Source organism: Lupinus angustifolius, chromosome LG20, assembly GCF_001865875.1.
Source record: "Lupinus angustifolius cultivar Tanjil chromosome LG20, LupAngTanjil_v1.0, whole genome shotgun sequence".
NCBI lineage: Eukaryota > Viridiplantae > Streptophyta > Magnoliopsida > Fabales > Fabaceae > Lupinus > Lupinus angustifolius.
The window spans coordinates 15858670-15878215 of record NC_032028.1 but is presented as its reverse complement, the minus strand read 5'-3'; the positions used below and the strand labels follow the sequence as shown (position 1 = coordinate 15878215).

General features: G+C 31.3%; 3 protein-coding genes across 4 annotated transcripts; 2 read left to right on the top strand and 1 right to left on the bottom strand.

Moving 5' to 3' along the window:
* On the top strand, positions 2903-4778 carry LOC109336208 (60S acidic ribosomal protein P2-like). Of its 2 annotated transcripts, none has more exons than XM_019572663.1 (4): positions 2903-3022; positions 3127-3218; positions 3746-3975; positions 4562-4778. In XM_019572663.1, exons 2-4 carry the CDS (start codon positions 3131-3133, stop codon positions 4586-4588), a joined length of 345 nt encoding a protein of 114 aa, XP_019428208.1. In that variant the 5' UTR covers positions 2903-3022; positions 3127-3130; the 3' UTR covers positions 4589-4778. The 2 variants fall into 2 exon arrangements, with proteins under 2 accessions (XP_019428208.1, XP_019428209.1); XM_019572664.1 differs by having other exon boundaries at positions 2957-3014; positions 3125-3218.
* LOC109335506 lies at positions 6477-8448 on the top strand. Its single transcript, XM_019571639.1, has 4 exons — positions 6477-7222; positions 7307-7544; positions 7740-7786; positions 7908-8448. Exons 1-4 carry the CDS (start codon positions 6477-6479, stop codon positions 8446-8448), a joined length of 1572 nt encoding a protein of 523 aa, XP_019427184.1.
* On the bottom strand, positions 10593-15639 carry LOC109336207 (monodehydroascorbate reductase). The gene is made up of 10 exons (XM_019572662.1): positions 15495-15639; positions 14559-14630; positions 13215-13266; positions 12596-12676; positions 12336-12454; positions 12024-12243; positions 11811-11929; positions 11598-11723; positions 11356-11496; positions 10593-11111 (listed from the first exon to the last, which is right to left on the bottom strand). Exons 1-10 carry the CDS (start codon positions 15540-15542, stop codon positions 10788-10790), a joined length of 1302 nt encoding a protein of 433 aa, XP_019428207.1. The 5' UTR covers positions 15543-15639; the 3' UTR covers positions 10593-10787.

Genomic DNA, 19546 nt, shown 5'->3' with positions numbered 1-19546 from the left:
ACATTTCCAGCTTTCTGGTCTCTCTCCAGGGACCTGCATTCAGATCTTTTATGTCCTTCTTTACTACAATAATACCATGTTATTGACCTCATGTGAGATTGAAAGCAACCTCTAAATTTGCTTTTGCTTCTTCCACGAGATCCATTCCTCCCATGAGTTTCACTTCTTCCACGTCTCTCGACAACATTTGCTTCAAAATGGAAGGATATACTTTGTAATTTCCTTCTGGATTCTTCACTCAATAGACTATCTGAAACAGTATTCATTGAGACTTTCTCATCAGGGACTAAGTTGTTGAGCATGACCACCAATGTATCTCAGCTTTCAGGCAACAAACTCAGTAGTAGAAATGCTTCCGGCTCATCATTTATCTTCATATCTATTTTTATCAATTGATTGACAAGACCCTTGAATGAATTTAAGTGCTCTATCATGCTCTGACCATCTCTATTGTCGAGTTTCACCAGCCTTCTAACAAGAGATGCTTTATTTCTCGGAGTTTTCTTTTTAAACATAAATTCAAGTTTCGACCACAACTCATAAACATTTGTGTATATGGAAACATGCTAAAATAAACTTCTATCCATATACTTCCGAATCATTGCAACCATATTTCGATTTGAAAGCTCCCAATCTTTGTCACCCTTATCTTCTAGCTTCCCTTTGCAAGAAATAGGCTCATGCATATCCTTGCAATATAAATGATCCTTAATCATGGGCTTCCAATAGGAATAGTTGTCAATTGTCAACTTGAACGTGTCTCTATCAAATGAGATATTAGCGGCTCCTTCCATCTTGGACTATATAGGTTAAGCTCCCCGAATGAACCTGGGAGCTTTGATACCACTGTTGGGAAATTCAAAATCAATTTCCCTCCTCTGAGTGATGCAAAATGGACACTTGCAGAAGCGCAAGGTGGATAAAGAAAATAGAGAAGAGTAGAAGAATAACGCCAAGAGTTTTAACGTGGAAAAACCTCCTCAATGTGAGAATGAAACAACCAGGGACCTAGTCCAGAAAATATCTCCACTATAGAATGTAAGATTACAATATTTGACTTTATCTTACTAAGAGGATAACACTCAATCTCACCCAAAAATGATGGAAATACAAACTCTCTCTAGTAACTCACAAGGAATACAAGTCTCACACTAAGGTGGATATAAGTTCTCTCACTTTCTCTCTATGCTGATCTTTCTCACTTGTTTGTTGCATCTCTTCCTCACAAGTCCCCTATATATATTGAATGGAAGGAAGTTTTCATCATAAAAACATAGTGGATGATTAATTGTTGTCATATTTTTCAAGATACCTTGAAAAGTGCTACTCCAACTTTCTAAGTTAGACTTCAAAGTTCTCAAGAGCCAAGGAATAATTCCAAGACCTTGAAATAACCATTATTGAATGTACTCAATGATTCATCTACCAAGATTCATTGGTCGTACTTCCAATCACTTAAACAGGATTCCATGTGTACTACCACAATAGTTGTAAGCTCCACCTGCCAAGTCAACTTGGTTTATTAAACCTATCATATCTATATGTAATGTTATATATATATATAACTATTAGGAGTTGTTCTCTATGTTTCAATTGTGAGTTGGTGATTTCATTTTTATTTTAATCTATCCATTCTTTCAAACTTTGGAATGTTCTATTTACTTTTCTATTTTAAGATTGTCTTTCATTTAATTCTATTCATTTTCCTTTGAACCACTTTTATTTCTTTGATTTTGTCATGAACAAAAATAGTTTCACAACAAAAAGTTCATAGTTTTGCAAATTCCTGTACACTAATTCTAAATATGGGTTGATATATACAATAGTGTTTGTTAACATTGTAATATGTATACATAGGGAGAGAATTCACTTACTCTATGAGTAAGTTAAAAAAGCTCACTCCACATCTTATTCATTCATTCTATAAAAGTTTAATAGTTTAAATCTATCCATTATTTCAAATCATTGAATTTTAACTTACTCTTAGAGTAAGTAAATCTCTCTCATATATATACACGTGTATATAAGATTTGCTAACAATAAAGAGGTTTTTTAGTTAAAGTATATATATTAGAGTAGTTATGATCATGTCAGCACACAATCCTGTAAAATTATTTTAATATTTTAATTTATTGGAAATATAATATCTCAAAAAAATAAGTTTAATTATATTTTTGATCATTTATATTCAATCTCTTTAATTTTGTTTCCTATATAAAAAAATAGATTGTTTTGGTCCTATAATTTTATTAAATTATTTCAGCCTAATATTTCTTATAAGTTATAACACCATAACAATAACAATGTTGAACTCTTGACTTCATCCAATTTTTCCCAAACCTAATTCTATCCTAGTTTTCTATTTTTCACTAACACCATTTTTATCCATCCCCAACTCATCTTCCTCTTGAATTGAAATTTATTACTATAAAATCTATTAATCCTAAACTCTTTCCATTTAATTTTTAAAATTTGTCCCCAATACCAGTTCATTTAATAGAACTAACTACAAGACACAAAATGTAAGAACCAGAATTCAAACCTCGACATCTACACAATTTCTCCCTTCGCATTCTTAGTCAAAAACTTTCCCTAGCATTTTTTTAAAGATCTATATAAAAGAACAACATCCACACTTGTATCCATATAGAAAGAGAGAAAAAATTATATACTAATATTGTATGAGTTTGATATATTGTCATTATATCATCCAATATTCATGTTTAATCATTATGAACTTTTCCAAAAATTAATACAAATATATTGTGAACAATGTGTATTAATATCTATGAGTGTAATACATACATGTTACACTCATAGAAAATTCTTTTTTAAAATTAGAAGTAGGCCAAGTCATATATGGGTCATCTCATGTGGGCTAATTCTTGGCCCAATACAGAGCCATATGATTTCTGCTTAAACGAACCCTAGCAGGTTACATAACACTAACAAACCCTTTTTTCACTTTTCAGTGTTCAAAGAAATCGCCGTTTGTTCTCTCTTCAGATCTTAAACCTCACAGGTTTCTTTCTTTTTTTCTTATTACCCTTTGTTTTGTAATTTATTTTTTATATGTGATTAGTGTTTTATGAATATTAAGTATAGTGTGATTTTTTTTTTCTGCAGAAAGATGAAGGTTATCGCTGCTTATTTGCTAGCTGTGCTTGGAGGCAACAAAACCCCATCACAAAAAGACATAAAAAACATCCTTGCATCTGGTGAATCTTTGTTTTTCATCATAATATGTTTTTTATTCACTTATTTTTCAATTTGTTTTGTTTGATCTAGTGCTAGTTATTATAGTTTGAAATCTATGTTCGTGACCGTTGCGGAAGCCACAATTTTAAGGCTTAAGTAGACACTATGTGATATGTGATCACAATTTAAAACATTGGTTTTTGATTAGTAGATTATAATAACTGAAAGGAATCCTTGTTCAGAAGTTTGGGTTTGCTTGGTCTAATTGCTTAAATGGTTTATTGATGGGAAAGTTACAATTTTTCTTTTTTTGTTTAGAATTACATTTACCTTTACTCGGGTTAATGTCTTAAGGTGTGCTGGATCAGTAAATATAATGATAACATAAACCTTCTGATAAACCCTTGTTTTTTGGTAAAACTGGGTTGAGAAGTGCGACTAAGCTGAGCCTATTATTTACAACTCAATTAAACTCTATTGAAGCATATGTTGTGGACTGTTTTGTTGGTGCTTTATTAATGGAGAAGATGGCCGTTTTTGTGTGTAGTTGGAGCTGAAGCTGATGAGGATAAGATTGAGCTGCTTTTAGCTGAAGTTAAGGGTAAGGATATAGAAGATATTATTGCTTCCGGTAGGGAAAAGTTAGCCTCAGTGCCTTCTGGTGGTGGTGCTGTTGCGGTTGCTGCTGCTCCTGGTGGAGGTGCTTCTGCTGCTGCTCCAGCAGCTGCTGAGTCAAAGAAGGAGGAGAAGGTCGTGGAGAAAGAGGAATCTGATGACGTAAGTTTTTCCCAGATGTTTCGTTCATCTTTAGCTATTCTTATTATGCTGTGATATACACAAGAAATAGTTTTAAACATGTAGATATGGTTAGGTGCCTATTTTAACCTAATGTTAAGATTTTTTCATGGTGTTTAATTAAAAAAGTTTATCACTCAAGAGGGAATGTAGCAATAACTTTCTTACAACCCTCTTATTGGGTTGAACATTGAACTCTTTAAGTTATGATTTAAAATTAGGTGAGAGAATGAGATTTGATCCAATAAGAGGTTTAAAAAGAATATGTAAAAGAGTATGGCTTTAGCATTACCCTCAATTTTATTGAGAGCTTTAACAAAAGATTCTCCCAAAATCAACAGCCAATTTGCACTAATTATTACTGCATTGGAAATGGCTCTAAAATTCTAGCTAGTTGGACTTGAATTAAACAACAACCTCATGAATAGATCTTGTTTTATGGCTTTCAATATTTTCAAAGTACTTTATACATGTACAATCTTGCTTGCAGTTAGTACTTAATAGAATCCTGGCATAATTTGGGTGCAAATATATTTCTGATCATTTGTTCAATTTGTTTGTGATGCAGGATATGGGCTTCAGTCTCTTCGATTAATCGGTGTCGTCTATTTCGATTGTCTGGAACTGTTTTTTTCTTTTCAATTTACTAGTTTAGTTTGCCAAAGTTTTGTTCCAAAAAGTAATGTGGTTTCATTTGAATGATCTATCTAGTTGGTCTATTTCGGTTCAATATTTAATTTTTGTTTGTTGATGTTATATATGGTTTTGTTTTGGTCACTCAGATACTTCTTTAGTTATTGGTCAATTCTTGGATCCTTCTGATGCTGGTTTTTATGAAAATATTATCCTAACCTTATTGCACATCTTATAAAAATGAACAGTTTGTTTTTATTGGAAATTAACAGCACATAAAGAAGTAGACCTAAGTTCTGTTCTTAGTTATTCTTGTTTGACTATAGATATTTATTTTATTATATTGAACTGAATGAAGTGTAACAAAACAAATACCCATCAAATATATTTGATATAGTGGGGCAACGAGTTTTACAAATTAAAAACAGAAGTAGACCAAAGTTCTGTTCTTGGTTATTCTTGTTTTGAATATAGATATATATTTTATTATATTGAACTGAATGTAGAATATTTTATGTAGTGATGAAAACGATTTTTACGAATTAAAAACGTAATTCAATGAATTAGTCGTTTTATTAATACGAGAAAAAAACACTTGATATTAGAATTATCCTTAATAAATCAAAAAGGTATATGTAAATTTCTTAACATCTCTTCAAAAGTAAATTTTAAACCATGGCCTCGCTTTGAAATGATTTAATGTGTCTATCTAAAATATAAGAGTAAATTAGATGGATCCTTCAATTTTAATGAAACTACATGTACTACCCCTCTTTGTTTTTTTTAATGATAAAATACTAAACTACTCTTTATTTCAAGAAATACCATTCTTCTTTTCTTGTAACACAATATCGTTCTCAAGTTAGGGTTCAAGGAAATCAAAATCAAATTTGGCAACTGAGTATTGTATCTATTCTCATGTCGTCTATTGTATCTATTTTTTTTCGTTTTTCTATTCTATTCCCATGTTTTTTATTCCAAAAGTGTTCTTCATTCATTTTGCCTTTGTCCAATGTGGAATCAGTGGTATCTATTAGCTTCACAGGTTTAGTCTTAGAAAACTAAAGTAGTGCATCAATATTTGGCTTCTAATCATAGTTCATTTCTTTGTATATTCATATTTTACTGTAATGTTGTTTTGTTTTTCTTGTGTATTTTGATTTTTCATTTTTTTTCATTTCCTTGTACTCCATTTTGTTAAATTCTGAGAAAGTATGTGGCTCTTTTATCTTAGATTTTGTTGTATTACAATTCTTCTATTTTGACTCTCTATTATCTCATAAAATGCTTGAAAGAATTATGAGTTATTTTCTTTCTCATATCACAAACTCACAACCACACAAATTTCTTGTCACAACAATGGTGATGGTGAAGCTTTGTTCAATCAAAATATCACTCGTTTTAGAATTAACAGTTGCAACAACAAGGTGAAATGGATGAAAATTTGATATATTTTTTTAATAAGAAGTTTTTTTTATGGGGAGGGAAGAGAAATTAGCAGTTTTGACTATTTGAACTTAAGTGATTTTAAGTTGTTTTAGCATGCTTTCAGTAAGGATGAGAATATGATAATTCACTAATTTTAGCATGCTACCAAGTTCCATTGTAAGGATTTATTAGATGACAATAACAAGTGAGCCATAATTTCAATAGGTGAGATCAATTATATATCATTTTCATTCATTGTGAAGTTAAAGGAGCTGTAAACTTTTTTATGATGTTGCTAAACTCAAGGTCGTTTTTGTCTAGGTTACCTTACGATGATTGAAGATCAATGTTTTGAAGAATAATTATTATCATTGTTACATTTTTAACTTATTTTTTATTATATTTTTTAATGTGTAGGTAAAATGACTGAAGTGGTTGAGAACCAGGATACTATCATTGATGAAGTAATAATCAGTAATGATGAGGACTACATGGAGGAAATAGATGAGAGTGAAAGTGAGAGTGGGGAAGTGAATGAAAGTGAAGGTCTGGATAGTGAAAATGACAACGATGGATTTAATAACTATGATGAAAAACTAGATTTTGGTGGGAGGGTTCACTCAGATGATGATTTAGTTGAAATTTATGTTGAGAGAAAGGTGGTTAATGTGAAACTTGAAACTCATATGTTATTTTTAAATGTCCATCACTTTAGGGAGGTGTTGAAGGACTATTTCATACAAGAGGGATTTGAGGTGAAGAGATTGAAAAATGAAAAGGCAAGAGTCACTGCTATATGTGTAGCTGAGGGTTGTGGTTGGTGGATTCATGCATCACCTACCCCTGACCAAGTAAACTATAAAATTAAGACTTATAATGGTGTGCTTAATTGCATTAGAACTACTAAGAACTCTAATGCAACTTCAGTTTGGATTGCAAAGAAACTCAAGAGTAAGTTGGTCGCTGACCCCAACATGAACTACTCAAGCATGAAACAAGAGCTACTTGAACAACATGGCCTTCAACCAAGTAACCATATGCAATTGTATCGTGCCAAGAGAAGGGTACGTCAAAATAGTATGAGAATTCATGCATCTTCATACAACGACTTACCAGCTTGGACTACCATTGTTAGAGAAACAAATCCTGGGAGTAAAGTGACGATGGAGTTTGCAAAGGTCACGATTGATAGGAACCCACAATTTAAATGGTTATTTGTATGTCTTGATGCAATGAAAAAATGATTTGTTAGAGGTTGTAGGCCTTGGTTTGGGATTGATGGATGCCACTTAATAGGTCCTTATGGAGGGATTTTACTAGTTGTAGTTGCCCTTGATGGAAATAAGGGTATATTTCCTATTGCAATTATTGTGGTAGAGGTGGAGTGTAAGGATTCATGGAGGTTTTTCCTAACCTTATTAACTGAAACTTTGCTCATTGTACTAGAATGGAAGGAGGATAAACTAACCATAATGTTAGATAGAAAAAAGGTTAGTGTGTTTAAATTATATATCTCCCTGTAGTGAATAGATAATGTCTCTCTAATTATTGTTCTTCTACTTAATTGTTGTTTAAAAAGAACATGTTGTGGGAAATGAAGTAATTCATGATAGGATGTTATATGTTTTTTTTTTATATTTTGGTTTAAGTTAGAGATATTAAATGATTCTATATTTGAATTTCAGGGCTTAAAAGATGCAGTTAGTGAGATATTTCCAAATGCACAACATAGGTAAATGGTTAATTATAATCTTGTATTGTTAATTTTTTAAAATACTTTCTTAATCAATACTTGTTTTTGTTAATACGTTTTGTTGCAACCACTTGTTGAATAACTTCAAGCTTCGATTCAGGTCTTTAATACTAACAACAGAGTTTTGGGCGGTTGCAATGGCTTATAATGAAACCATGTCTAATAAAGCCATTTCTACTATGAGAAGAATCAACAATGATGTTGTAGAATGGTTGCTAGATGCTAATAGGCCTAAAAGTACATGGGCAAGTCATACAATTGATCCAACATGTAAAAGTGATCATGTGACCAACAATGTGTGTGAAGTGTTTAATGCATGGATTGTAGATGATAGAAAGAAGACTATATTGTCTATGATGGAGTCTATTGTGTGCAGATTAATGAGAACATTTCAAAGAAGGTTTGCAAAGGGTTGTGGGTTTGAGCACAACATAACTCATAACATTTGGAAGGTTTTAAACACCAACATGCAAGATGGGAGATTCTGTACAGTGACTTATGCAGGGAGAGAAGAATTTCAAGTGATTGATGGACACACGACATTTGTGGTTAACTTGATGTTAAGGTCATGCGGTTGTAATTATTGGTTGGTCTCTAGCTTGCCATGTAAGCGTACATGTTCTTGTATTGCTTATATGTGAGCGGGTGTGGAGAAATATTATGATGAAGCTTACTGCAAATCAAAATATTGTCTCGCCTATAATGAAATAATCCACCCTATGTCAGATATTGATGTCAACGATAGGGGAAGTATTGGCCAAATTGACCCCCACCTTTGAAGAGGCTACCTAGAAGACCTAAGAGGGCTAGAAAGAAAAGTGTTGTTGAAGGGCCATCAGGGACTAAGGATGCAAGGAGGTCACACATATGTAGATGTAGCACTTGTAATGAACTTGGACATAACTACCGCACTTGTCATAGAATTCCAATCCAAGGAAAAAAAGAAACAAAAAGGTATAAATTGCAATTTTATTTACTTATAATGTCATGCAACATTGTCTCCTAACTTGCATTGTCCTGATTATGCATTAGGAAACTCAAAACACAAGTTCAACACATGACTCTAATGTTGACGTGCAAGCTGCAACCTCAACCCAGGTATAAAAAGCAAACTTAATAAACTTGGATACAAATGTGTTCATAAATTTTTTACTCAACACCTACCATTTTTCCAGGAGACAATTCTTAATTAACAAGGTAAACTAACTCAAGATGTTGCAAGTGAGCATGGTAACAAGGAATGAAGGCCATAGAAGGACATATGGAAATGCATTAAAAAAGGAAGCAAACCAAAGAAGAGCACATCATAGTAGTTGCTAACAGAGATAGTTTCTTTTTAGTTTAGATTGTAGATAGTAGTGCATGTGTGTCTTTTAATATTTGTCTCATTTGATAGGAAAACAAATAACTCAATACCAACATTTAGATTTATGAAGTTTTTTGAAGCAACTTTGTGTCTTTCTAGCAACAAGTTTATGGATTGTTGAATTTATGAAATTTTTAATAGCAACATTGCAATGTTATAGTAATATTGGTCATGATAACAAAAGAGTAATATTAAAAGAAATACTACGAAAAGAATAATATTACAAATATGTTTGCATTATATATTACAAAAAATATTATAGTAATATTTATTAATTTATATAGGTTTATGTGTGGATTAAATAATAAATTTTAGAGAAACAAATTCTCTTTAACAATATATTAATTGTTATATATATATATATATATATATATATATATATGGATTAATATTTACTATAAATCTTTCAAGCATTTCATCAAACAAGTTGTGAGCAATATATTAAAACATGTTTACATGAAGTCTAAAAGGGGTATTTTTATCATAAAATTTCATTAAATGACATGTGATATGCACATGACACCGTTATTTAACAACCAACTAACGGCAGAGGTAGTTTGTGTAACGTGCATATATAAAGGAGGAGAGGTTTGTGTAGGTATAAAAAAGGGAGGAGTAGTTCGTGTAATTTTATTAAAACTCATGGGAGGTTTATGTAATTTACTCAAAATATAATTTATAGTGTAGTTTTGGTGGCTTTTTATGTTCATATTATAAAACAAATAATCAACTCTGTTTTTGTTGGATGTTTTGTTTCAACTGAAATTTGTTTTTATATTTTTTTGTATAACTAAGATATTCTCTCACCTAAGTAAGTAAATAATTTCTTTTGGGTGGTTGATTCTCTTTCTCAACATATATCGTTCACAAAAATCGAATATTTAATTTTTTAGTTTATATAAGTATCTAGTGTGGTGTTATACCACTAGACTAATACTGTCTACTTCTATTATCCTATTGTATGTTAAGGTATTTGGGTGACTTAAACAAACAAAAAATGGGCAAGATTATTCTTGCTCTTATTTTTTGGTCCCTTAACATTGGTTTATTGGCATGTAAAGAATGTTGGAAGTGCTGACAACCCAGACTTGGAAGTTAGCGCCTAACAAGTAAAAGCTGGTCAAGGATTGCCAACATTGATGCATTACAATGATAGACACTGACATTCACACAACAAAATGTTTGTGTGCGTTAGATACTCATGGTGTAGAAATTGTGAAAACATATAGTAAGAATCATTCAAATATTTTTTCAATCTTATACCAAACGTAAAACTCAGCTTTTCCATTAGTAAGACTACCAGGAACAAAAATACAAACAACCATAAGTGTCATGTAAATCTTATTTCCATGTTCCTTTTTGTTTTTTGGGCATACAATGAAAAGTAGATGTGCTTATCAAGTTTGTAAACAGGAGACAGAAGGTAAAAGCATCATTGCATAAGAAGCAAAAGGCAGAAAAGAATTTGCAAAAAAAAAACAGAAAGTAAAAAGGTTCCCTTAAAGCATAACCCATAGTAAAATCAAGCCAATACATAACTATTCTGTGCAATCACCATGCATTTTTATTCCTCACAACAATGTCATTGTTATTATTTTTGTGTGAAAGATGTCATTATATTTTGCTAGCAAAGGAAAGACCCTCCTTTGCAAGTTGATCCACACTCTCCACTGGTGGCTGGATCCTTGCAACTTTAGCAATAGCATTGTTCTCCTCAGGAGTTCCACCCTCCAGAAAGGCACCGACAACTTTTCCACCTTTAATCCAGTATGTCCCGAACTTAGGCTTTGGTGACTCTGGTTTGTTGTCTCCGAATAGCACTGTGTCGCCAACATTGTCACCATAGAATTGCCAAGACAGATCAAATGAACGGGAATAGAAGTACGGAAGGTAATCATACTCCTCAACTGTTTTTCCATCTTCGGCTGCCTTGATGGCCTACACAAAACACATTATCACAAAATGAGAAACAGCACTGTCAAGCATGACTCTTGAAAAGAGAATCCATTTGGAGGCGTAGAATATAATTTTTTTGATCATATTTCTACGAAATAACTTGAGAAACCACTCAATGTTTTAAAAACTGAATGTCAGAATCAACAGAGCAGGCCAGGGAATGCTACATATCTGTTTGTGCAATAATTGGTGAAAGCTGACATATATTTGTAGTGGTTAATCTTACCTTCACTGCCTGCTCGGCTGATTTGCGAGCATGATCAACATGTTCGACTCTTCTCAACTCACCGTACAATTTCAATGGGAAAGTAGCAACATCACCAACAGCATACACGTCGGAAACGTTTGTTTTGAAGGAGGAATCAGTCTGCAGCCAAAAAAGATGCCATTATTGATATCAATAACAATATTCATTAAACACTTGGGATAATTACAGCCTGCCAATAAGCCCTGGATATGGTCACTAACCTTAATTCCACCCTTCTCCTCTTCAACCTGCCCCTTGAATAAGGATACTAGAGGCCTTCCTCCAACACCAACAACAACAATATCAGCTTCCAGGACCCTGCCATCCTTTAGTTTGACTTCCTTTACCTAAATGATGGATGAAAATCATGTTGTTTAGCAACTTCAAAGATTTCGTCCCATCAATGAAGTATTCCAAGATATATTCAATCATACCTCTCCATCAGAATTAGTATTGAATCCAACAGCAACAGTTCCTTTAATGATATTGACCCCCTTATTTGCATAATATCCCTCATAGAATGCAGCAATATCAGATGTGAAAAGTCGTGGCACTGCAACATAAGTTTACAATGTTTTATAAATCTTAAATTAGATAATATTTAGAAAAATAGTTCATAATTGGTACATTTATAAATTTCCACTTACTACACCAAGGCTCTGGGTAGACCATGGTAACATCAATATTGTTGAGTTTCAAAACAGCACTAATCTCCAGACCAATGTATCCACCACCAACAACCACTGCTTTCACGTTCTTCTTTCCTTTGATTGTCTCATACAATTTGTCGGCATCGTCAACCTCTCTCAAGTAAAAGATGTTTTTGGCATCTGCTCCTTGTACACCAAAATCTGTCAGCCTTATAACCTGCAAAACAAATCACATATTAGTATGAGTCAAAAGAATGGAAACTGTGGGCAACTAATGAAACACTTCTCTGATATCACAAGGTTCCTTACTGTTGATCCAGTTGCAATAACCAAATTCTGGTAATTGAATGTTTCTCCTCGTGCACTGGTCAGAGATTTTGCAGCAAGGTCTGCTTTCACTATTTCTGTACTAAGAATTAGCTCTATGCCTGCAATAATCAGTTCAATTTGCAATTTAGAATGAGAACACCTATGTCTCTCTTCTTTCACTTGACACAGCAGCCCAGCATTTATACCTAAAACTAATTAATAACACTGACTAAGATAATGGGAGTGAAAGCCAAAGTTACCTTTCTCTGTGTACCACTCAGGAAGCAATCTTTCTCCCCCGCTTCCAACACAAACATGAAACCCAGGAAGTCTAGCAGGAGCTGCAAAATCCAGTTGTGACATCGAAGTAAATATAAAGTGAAAAAGCAAAATGATACTTAAATTTTAATGGCCACTTGGCCAGTTCAACAGAGATGACAAACCCCCTACATTCAACGTTTATCCAAATGCAGCTTTCAAAGGGCCCATGTGTTTGTGATTTCTTTTATTAATAAAGGAAACTTTTTTATTGGAAAATATGCCTACAAATCTCAGATAAGTAGCTTTTTTGTCTTCAGAAAATGCAAAAAACACAAGAAAAAGCAGATTTTCTTAAAGGCTAAAAAGTTGCTTCAGAAAAAAAAACTAAAAAAAGGTTTATCAGAGTTAATTTCAACAATGAAGTTTAAGAAACAAAAAGGAACACGATAATACAAAATTGCTACCGAGACTTAACCCATAAATGAAACCGGAAACGAAAAAAGAAAGGAAGAGGAAATCAATATATACAACAACCAAACCTTTATCCCACTCGGTGGGGTCGACTAATGAAATCAATATATCTAAATGTATATCTGATAGCATCAGTTACAAACTTACACTCTGGGAAAAGGTATGCCTTGCTTAGAGCAGGACGTTCATATGGTGCTACCTGCGCATAACATACGATAAATAAGGGGAATATTTAGCAGAAAATATCTGGATGAGGTTCAGCCATTCAAGTGATAAAAAATTGAAGGAAAATTTGAAAATAAAAATGTACGGAGGGAACTAAAGGAGATACAACAACGAATATGCATTATGTTTCTTTCAAAATACTGCTGGAAAAGAAAATTTGCAACGAAATACTGTAGTACTTCTGATGCGTGAAAATGAAAACAGAAACACTTCAACAAGAACTATAATATATAAAAGCATAGAGGGTAAGATAAATAAAATAACAGGTCCAAACTACAAATGCAATCAAAATCCATTAGTGCAAATTAGAACATCAATACATAGGTATTATTGTTGAATACACAAAACACATGTATCACATGTCTTCTCATAGAACTGATTAACTATACATTGCAATGAACTCAATCTTAGGAACATAGAATCTAGGAAATAGCTCCCATTTATTAGCCATGGTTTGTATTCTTCCTTCTTAGAGAGTGTACCATGAAAAGGGTTACTTTATGAAAACAAAGGTAATAATACTCAAGTTGTTGGCTATTCTGATGTTGAATGGGTGGTCACATGGTAAGGTTGAAGGTCAACTTCAAGGTATTGTGTCTTTGTTGGAGGTCACTTAATCGGTTAATCCCATAGGTAGTAAGAACCAAATCATAGTTTCTAGACCCAGAGTAGAAGTTGACTGTCACACTATGGCAGCAGCAACTTGTGAACTCATATGGTTTAAGCAATTACTCCAATCTCCAGCAAGTAAAATTGGGAGATATCAAGGGGATGGAATTAATTTGTGACAACCAAACTACTCTTTATATTGCTTCTAACTCAATCTTTCATGAAATGACCAAACATATGAAAACTATCATTTTGTTACAGAAAAGGTTCTTTCAGGCGGGATCGTGGTTGCACTTGTCAACTCCAATGAACATTTAGTGGATATATTCACTATAAGTCATTAAGAGGGAGTCAGGTTGACATTATTTTTCACAAGCTCGTCACATATCTATATGCTCCAACTTGAGAGGAAGCGTTGGAAACACACATGTATCACATGTCTACTATACCTAGTCACAATAAGCTCTATCATAGGAACTTAGAATCTAGTCAATTCTAATATGTTCTATACAAGACGCTGATTTTCAAACTGCTCATGCAATTCCATGATATTTCATATATAGAGACAAAAGAAAGGCGGCGCAAATTACCAAACAAACTATTAGCAAACATTAATCAAGGAAACAATTTGCAGTGGCAGAGTATATAAACTTATACCGCTTCTTTGGATATGAGTGCTAGCTCCCCAGGCTTTAGTCCCTGTTTGGCAAACTCCCTTGCTGCATAACCCTGCAATTGCAAGAAAAATGTTCATATTATTATACACCAAAATGGAAACATGATCAAACTCATGTTTAATAAAAACAATGATAAATGCTATCACACTCACATAATCCAATTTTACAGCTGCACAACAATCAAGTCATTAATATCATACTGAATATCATATGGGATTACAGAGTACTGATCCAATGGTTCACTACTTAAAACCACATACCCGTAAGTTATATATATTATATTACATTTATGAATATAAATATTATTATTTACAATATATAACTCAATTATTAAAATAGTTCAATGACTAACTATATTACAAACAACTATCAAATTCAAGGTTCAAATCCTTATTGTCATTTTGAAAAATATTACATTTCTTCATATACAAACTGGTTTTGGCCTGTACAGTATATGATGCAGTTTTGACCGGTTCAATTGCATAACTGGTATAGTTGTTAGACCATACCAGCATGGGGATCAGTTCAACCGGAAACTGGTTGAATTCGGGCTGTACGATCCAGTTTTTATAATTGTGGTCTTAACCTTACCTGTATAGATTCAAACGTTGACATAATAATCTATCATACATTGTAAACACTGTTCTACGATTACAGCTACCATGAGCTAAAATCGCAAAGACTATTTTATTTTTCGGAAAAATGAAATTCTGAATATCGGTATTCCTTTATATTTTTGGCATAATTCTACAATATTCTTATTCGATTCAATGATTAAAACGCAGATTTAAACATAACATGAAACATTTCGAAATATATCAGTATAATCCAACAAGATTCAACCGCTACAGTAAATATTGAATGAAAAGTAAAAAAACAAAACGAAAGAATTAAAAATTGAAGAAATGGAACTTACAGCAGAAACTCCTCCACCGAGAATAACGTACTTGAAGGTCTTTGCCATTGAGAACAAAACTCAGTTCTTGTTATTGGTTTAGGTCTGAGAGTGTGTGTGGTTGGAATTTAGGCTTTGTTGTTGGTGTGTGAGTGGTGACACCCTTTTTATATGGTTTCTCGGTTTTCGGCTTTGGACTAAGCCAGTATGAAAAGAATCTTGTTGACGTGGCATCTTTCCCAAAACTTTGGTCCTGCTGTCCCAACCATTTATTCATTTCTTTCACCATTGCACCCAATTTTATAACGGAGCACCTCTAATATCTCACTGTCACTTTATATATTCTGATTCACTATAAACATATTTAATAATTATAATTTTATATTAAATATTTTGTTCAATCAATAAAAATTAATAATATATGGAGTGATACAAAAAATATAATAATACATGTGCTTCCATTTTATACATTGTAAAAAAATTTACGTCTTTATACCTTACATTATACACTGATTATATTTAATTATTATAGGATTTTTAAAAAGGTAACTATCAATAAGAAATTAATCACTGCAATGTTATATTTTCTCTCTCTACAATAATGGGATATAAATATAATTAATAAATAAACATTTAACCTTGTTTTGATATTGAGAACAACAATTAAATAAAATTAAAAATTATATTAAAGGGCCAATTACATTCTTATATTCTTTTCCTTTTTTAAATATTTGATTCATTGTGGGCGAATGAAACTAGACGTAATAACGTCTCTGTGCACGGAAGATATTATGAAAGAAGTTGCATTATGTATGAAGTTGAAGCACACGTTAGTTTAATGGTATAAGGCTTATCTGGATTCTCAAAGTAGAGAGTTCAATTCTTAAAAATGATATTTGTTGGAAAAAATAACTAAAAACTCTGAAAATAATTAATTCTTTATCAAAAAAAAAATGAGATAATATAAAAACAAATTATGTGCAAAGTTCAACTAAGTAGAAGGACACACGATCTCGTCACATTTATTTTATGACGATAAAATATTGTTAAAAGACAACCATTTACCAATATATCAAATGTACAATTTTTATTTATCTATTATTAGATTTTGGAATACTCCACATGGAAAAACCAATTCATAATTCTAGGGTTTCATATTAGTAATATTTTTATATGAAGAAGTGTCCTAAGGGCCAAATCAATACACTAATTTTTTAATGTTATTTTGTTTAATGTTTTACTTAATGGATATCTTTAGGTACTCATTAACTGAATTTAAACAAAAAGAAGAAGGAAAAAATAGACTTAGACATATGTATATAAAGATAATTAATAAAATATTGACAATATATTAAAAATTTAATTCTATTTAAAATTTAGTCATAAATAATAGCATAAAAAAGTACAAATGCAATTATCTCTAAAAATATGTTGTGTTATATACATATTCACATAAGTTTTTTTCTAAACAAAATTGTTTTCTTAAATGATTTTTATTAGTTGAGACAGAGAAAGTAATTAATAATATAGAATAAATTTAGAGTTTTTATTCTATTAATTATTTATATTAATTTTTAAATATAAATAAATTATTAATACAAATACAATTTTAATAATATTATCTGCTCTTTACAATTTAGTCAAAGAAATAAATAATGTTCTTTACCATCAATATAATATGAGTGAGGATCTACTCACTTGAGGCTAGCCATCAATTTTATGGACATCTAATGGTTTATATTTACTCACTAATTCAAATCATTAGATTTCCCTAGAATTGATAGCTAGAATGAGGAGTAAGTTTAAAAAACTTACTCTCAGAGTAAATGGATTTCTCCTTATATAATATTTATGCAAAATTACTATAAAGATAGATTTATATATAGTCAATATATTAATTATTTATGTTATTTTACTACTTATATTTAATGCATTATTTATATTTAATTATCAACCAATGGTTTGTACCTAATTAAATAAGTTGTATAAAAGTGTAACATTTCATTTCATATCCTATTCATTATTTTATTGATTAGAAAAGTACAAACGTATGAATTAAATGCATTTATATTTTCTAACGAATAAGAATGAAAACTCTTACGATCCAATTTTTAATTGAAAAAACCGGCTCTACGACTTAGAAAGAGTTAAACTTGATTTTGATCTCTCCCAAATGATTTGGAGTCTGTACTATGTTTTTTTGCTATTAAAACATAGAAAACTTTTTTTATGTTCAAATTGGATAAAATGGTCTTTAAATAAAGATCTTGAGTTCGAGAGTCGATTACAGATTGTGAAATATATTATCAACTTGTCTGCCCATAATAAAAAGATACACTCGCTAATTGCATGAAATTTTATATCATTAATTTAAAAATTTAACTACTAGAACAAAATATTTTATTTTTGTATTTGACAAAAGTTTATATTACTCCTTCATATCCCTAGGTGCAATAGATAATCAAAAGTACTTAATTGTGGGTTACATATTGATTGATTAATTTGGTTGAGTTGATTTTTATCGATTTGAAAATATTGATTTTGTTGAATTGATTTTTATTGTTTGGAAAATGTTTATAATACATGATTGTATCAATTTGATGGAACTAATAGCAAAGATAGGAGGTTGGTCGTAAACATTTTTCCAAATTTCAGATAAGTTAGAGATGATGCGAACCATAAGCAGACTATAAAAATTTCATAAAAATTGTTTAATAAACAATATAGGTTATTAATTTTAAATGAAATTAATAGCGAAAGGAGACTCTTGGTCATAGACCTTCATCCCATTTTAAGAGAAATTAGAGAAGACATGAATCATAATCGGACTATAAAAATTCTACAAATTAATTGTTGTTTAATAAAAGTATTTTTTTGATATATTTTTAAATAAATGGAATCAATAGCAAAGAGACGACAATAGTCATTTACCGACTTTCTACTTGAGGCAAAAAGGAAGAGATGAGGCATGTCACGACTCGACTATTCAAATCCCATAAATCAATGAAATAATAATACATTTTGTATTTCTTAAATCATTATTTTTTTCGATAAATGGGATCAATATCAAAGAGACAGTATTGGTCGTAGACCGACTCCTCACTTGAAGCATGCAATAAGAGATGATACATGTCATGACCAAATTATTCAAATTCCATAAATTGATTAAAGTGATAAAATATTATTTTAGTAAATGGAATCCATAACAAAGAGACGATACTAGTCGTTTACCGACTTTCTACTTGTGGCACAAAGGAAGAGACAAGGTAAGTCACGACCAGACTATTCAAATATCATAAATCAACGAAATAATAATACATTTTGTATTTCTTAAATCATTATTTTTTTCGATAAATGAAATCAATAGCAAAGAGACGATATTGGTCGTAGATCGACTCCTCACTTGAGGCATGAAATAAGAGATGATGCATGTCATAGCCTGGTTATTCAAATTTCATAAATTGATTAAAGTAATAAAACATTATTATTATTATTATTATTATTAAATGGAATCAATAGCAAATAGACGACACTGTTCAAAAACCGACTTTCTATTTACAAAAAGGAAGAAACGATACAGGACACGACCTGACTATTGAAATTCCATAATTAATTAGGTGATAAAAATATTTTTTATTATATAGTTAACCAAAAAAAGTTTATTATTACCATTTGATTAATTAAACTTTATTATTATTAAACATTATTTTTGTTTCATTATTTTATTATTTTAGAAAGAAATCATATTAATTATCAGATATAGAAATATTTTAATTTAAAGATTGAAATAGACCGAAAAATAAAAAAGACAATCATATTGGTCAGAAGTACCTGCATGCCATGTGTCAACGCCAGAGAGGATGATTCATACTAGTACCACACAATAATATATAGGTTGTGCAATAATATCGTTAAAAATGATAAAAAAACCAATCAAAATTACCAATTTTTTTAATTTTTTTTATCAAAATTGCTTATCTTTTTACCCAAATTGTTATTGTGGAGGATCAAATACATAGTTACTAACTTTATTTATACTTGTGAAACAAGGTCTATCAAAAGGTCATAATTTA

What these genes read in the sequence shown, in the direction of transcription:
- LOC109336208 (XM_019572663.1), top strand. Translation starts at nt 3,131, where the DNA reads ATGAAGGTTATCGCTGCTTATTTGCTAGCTGTGCTTGGAGGCAACAAA. An exon ending in AAAAAACATCCTTGCATCTG is followed by an intron (nt 3,219 to 3,745) that starts GTGAATCTTTGT and finishes TTTTGTGTGTAG; the next exon opens with TTGGAGCTGAAGCTGATGAG. An exon ending in AGAAAGAGGAATCTGATGAC is followed by an intron (nt 3,976 to 4,561) that starts GTAAGTTTTTCC and finishes TTTGTGATGCAG; the next exon opens with GATATGGGCTTCAGTCTCTT.
- LOC109335506 (XM_019571639.1), top strand. Translation starts at nt 6,477, where the DNA reads ATGACTGAAGTGGTTGAGAACCAGGATACTATCATTGATGAAGTAATA. An exon ending in GGGAGTAAAGTGACGATGGA is followed by an intron (nt 7,223 to 7,306) that starts GTTTGCAAAGGT and finishes ATGATTTGTTAG; the next exon opens with AGGTTGTAGGCCTTGGTTTG. An exon ending in TAATGTTAGATAGAAAAAAG is followed by an intron (nt 7,545 to 7,739) that starts GTTAGTGTGTTT and finishes TTTGAATTTCAG; the next exon opens with GGCTTAAAAGATGCAGTTAG.
- LOC109336207 (XM_019572662.1), bottom strand. Translation starts at nt 15,542, where the DNA reads ATGGCAAAGACCTTCAAGTACGTTATTCTCGGTGGAGGAGTTTCTGCT. An exon ending in CTACCCAGAGCCTTGGTGTA is followed by an intron (nt 11,930 to 12,023) that starts GTAAGTGGAAAT and finishes CTTATGTTGCAG; the next exon opens with TGCCACGACTTTTCACATCT. An exon ending in CAGCCGAGCAGGCAGTGAAG is followed by an intron (nt 11,112 to 11,355) that starts GTAAGATTAACC and finishes TGTTTTGTGTAG; the next exon opens with GCCATCAAGGCAGCCGAAGA.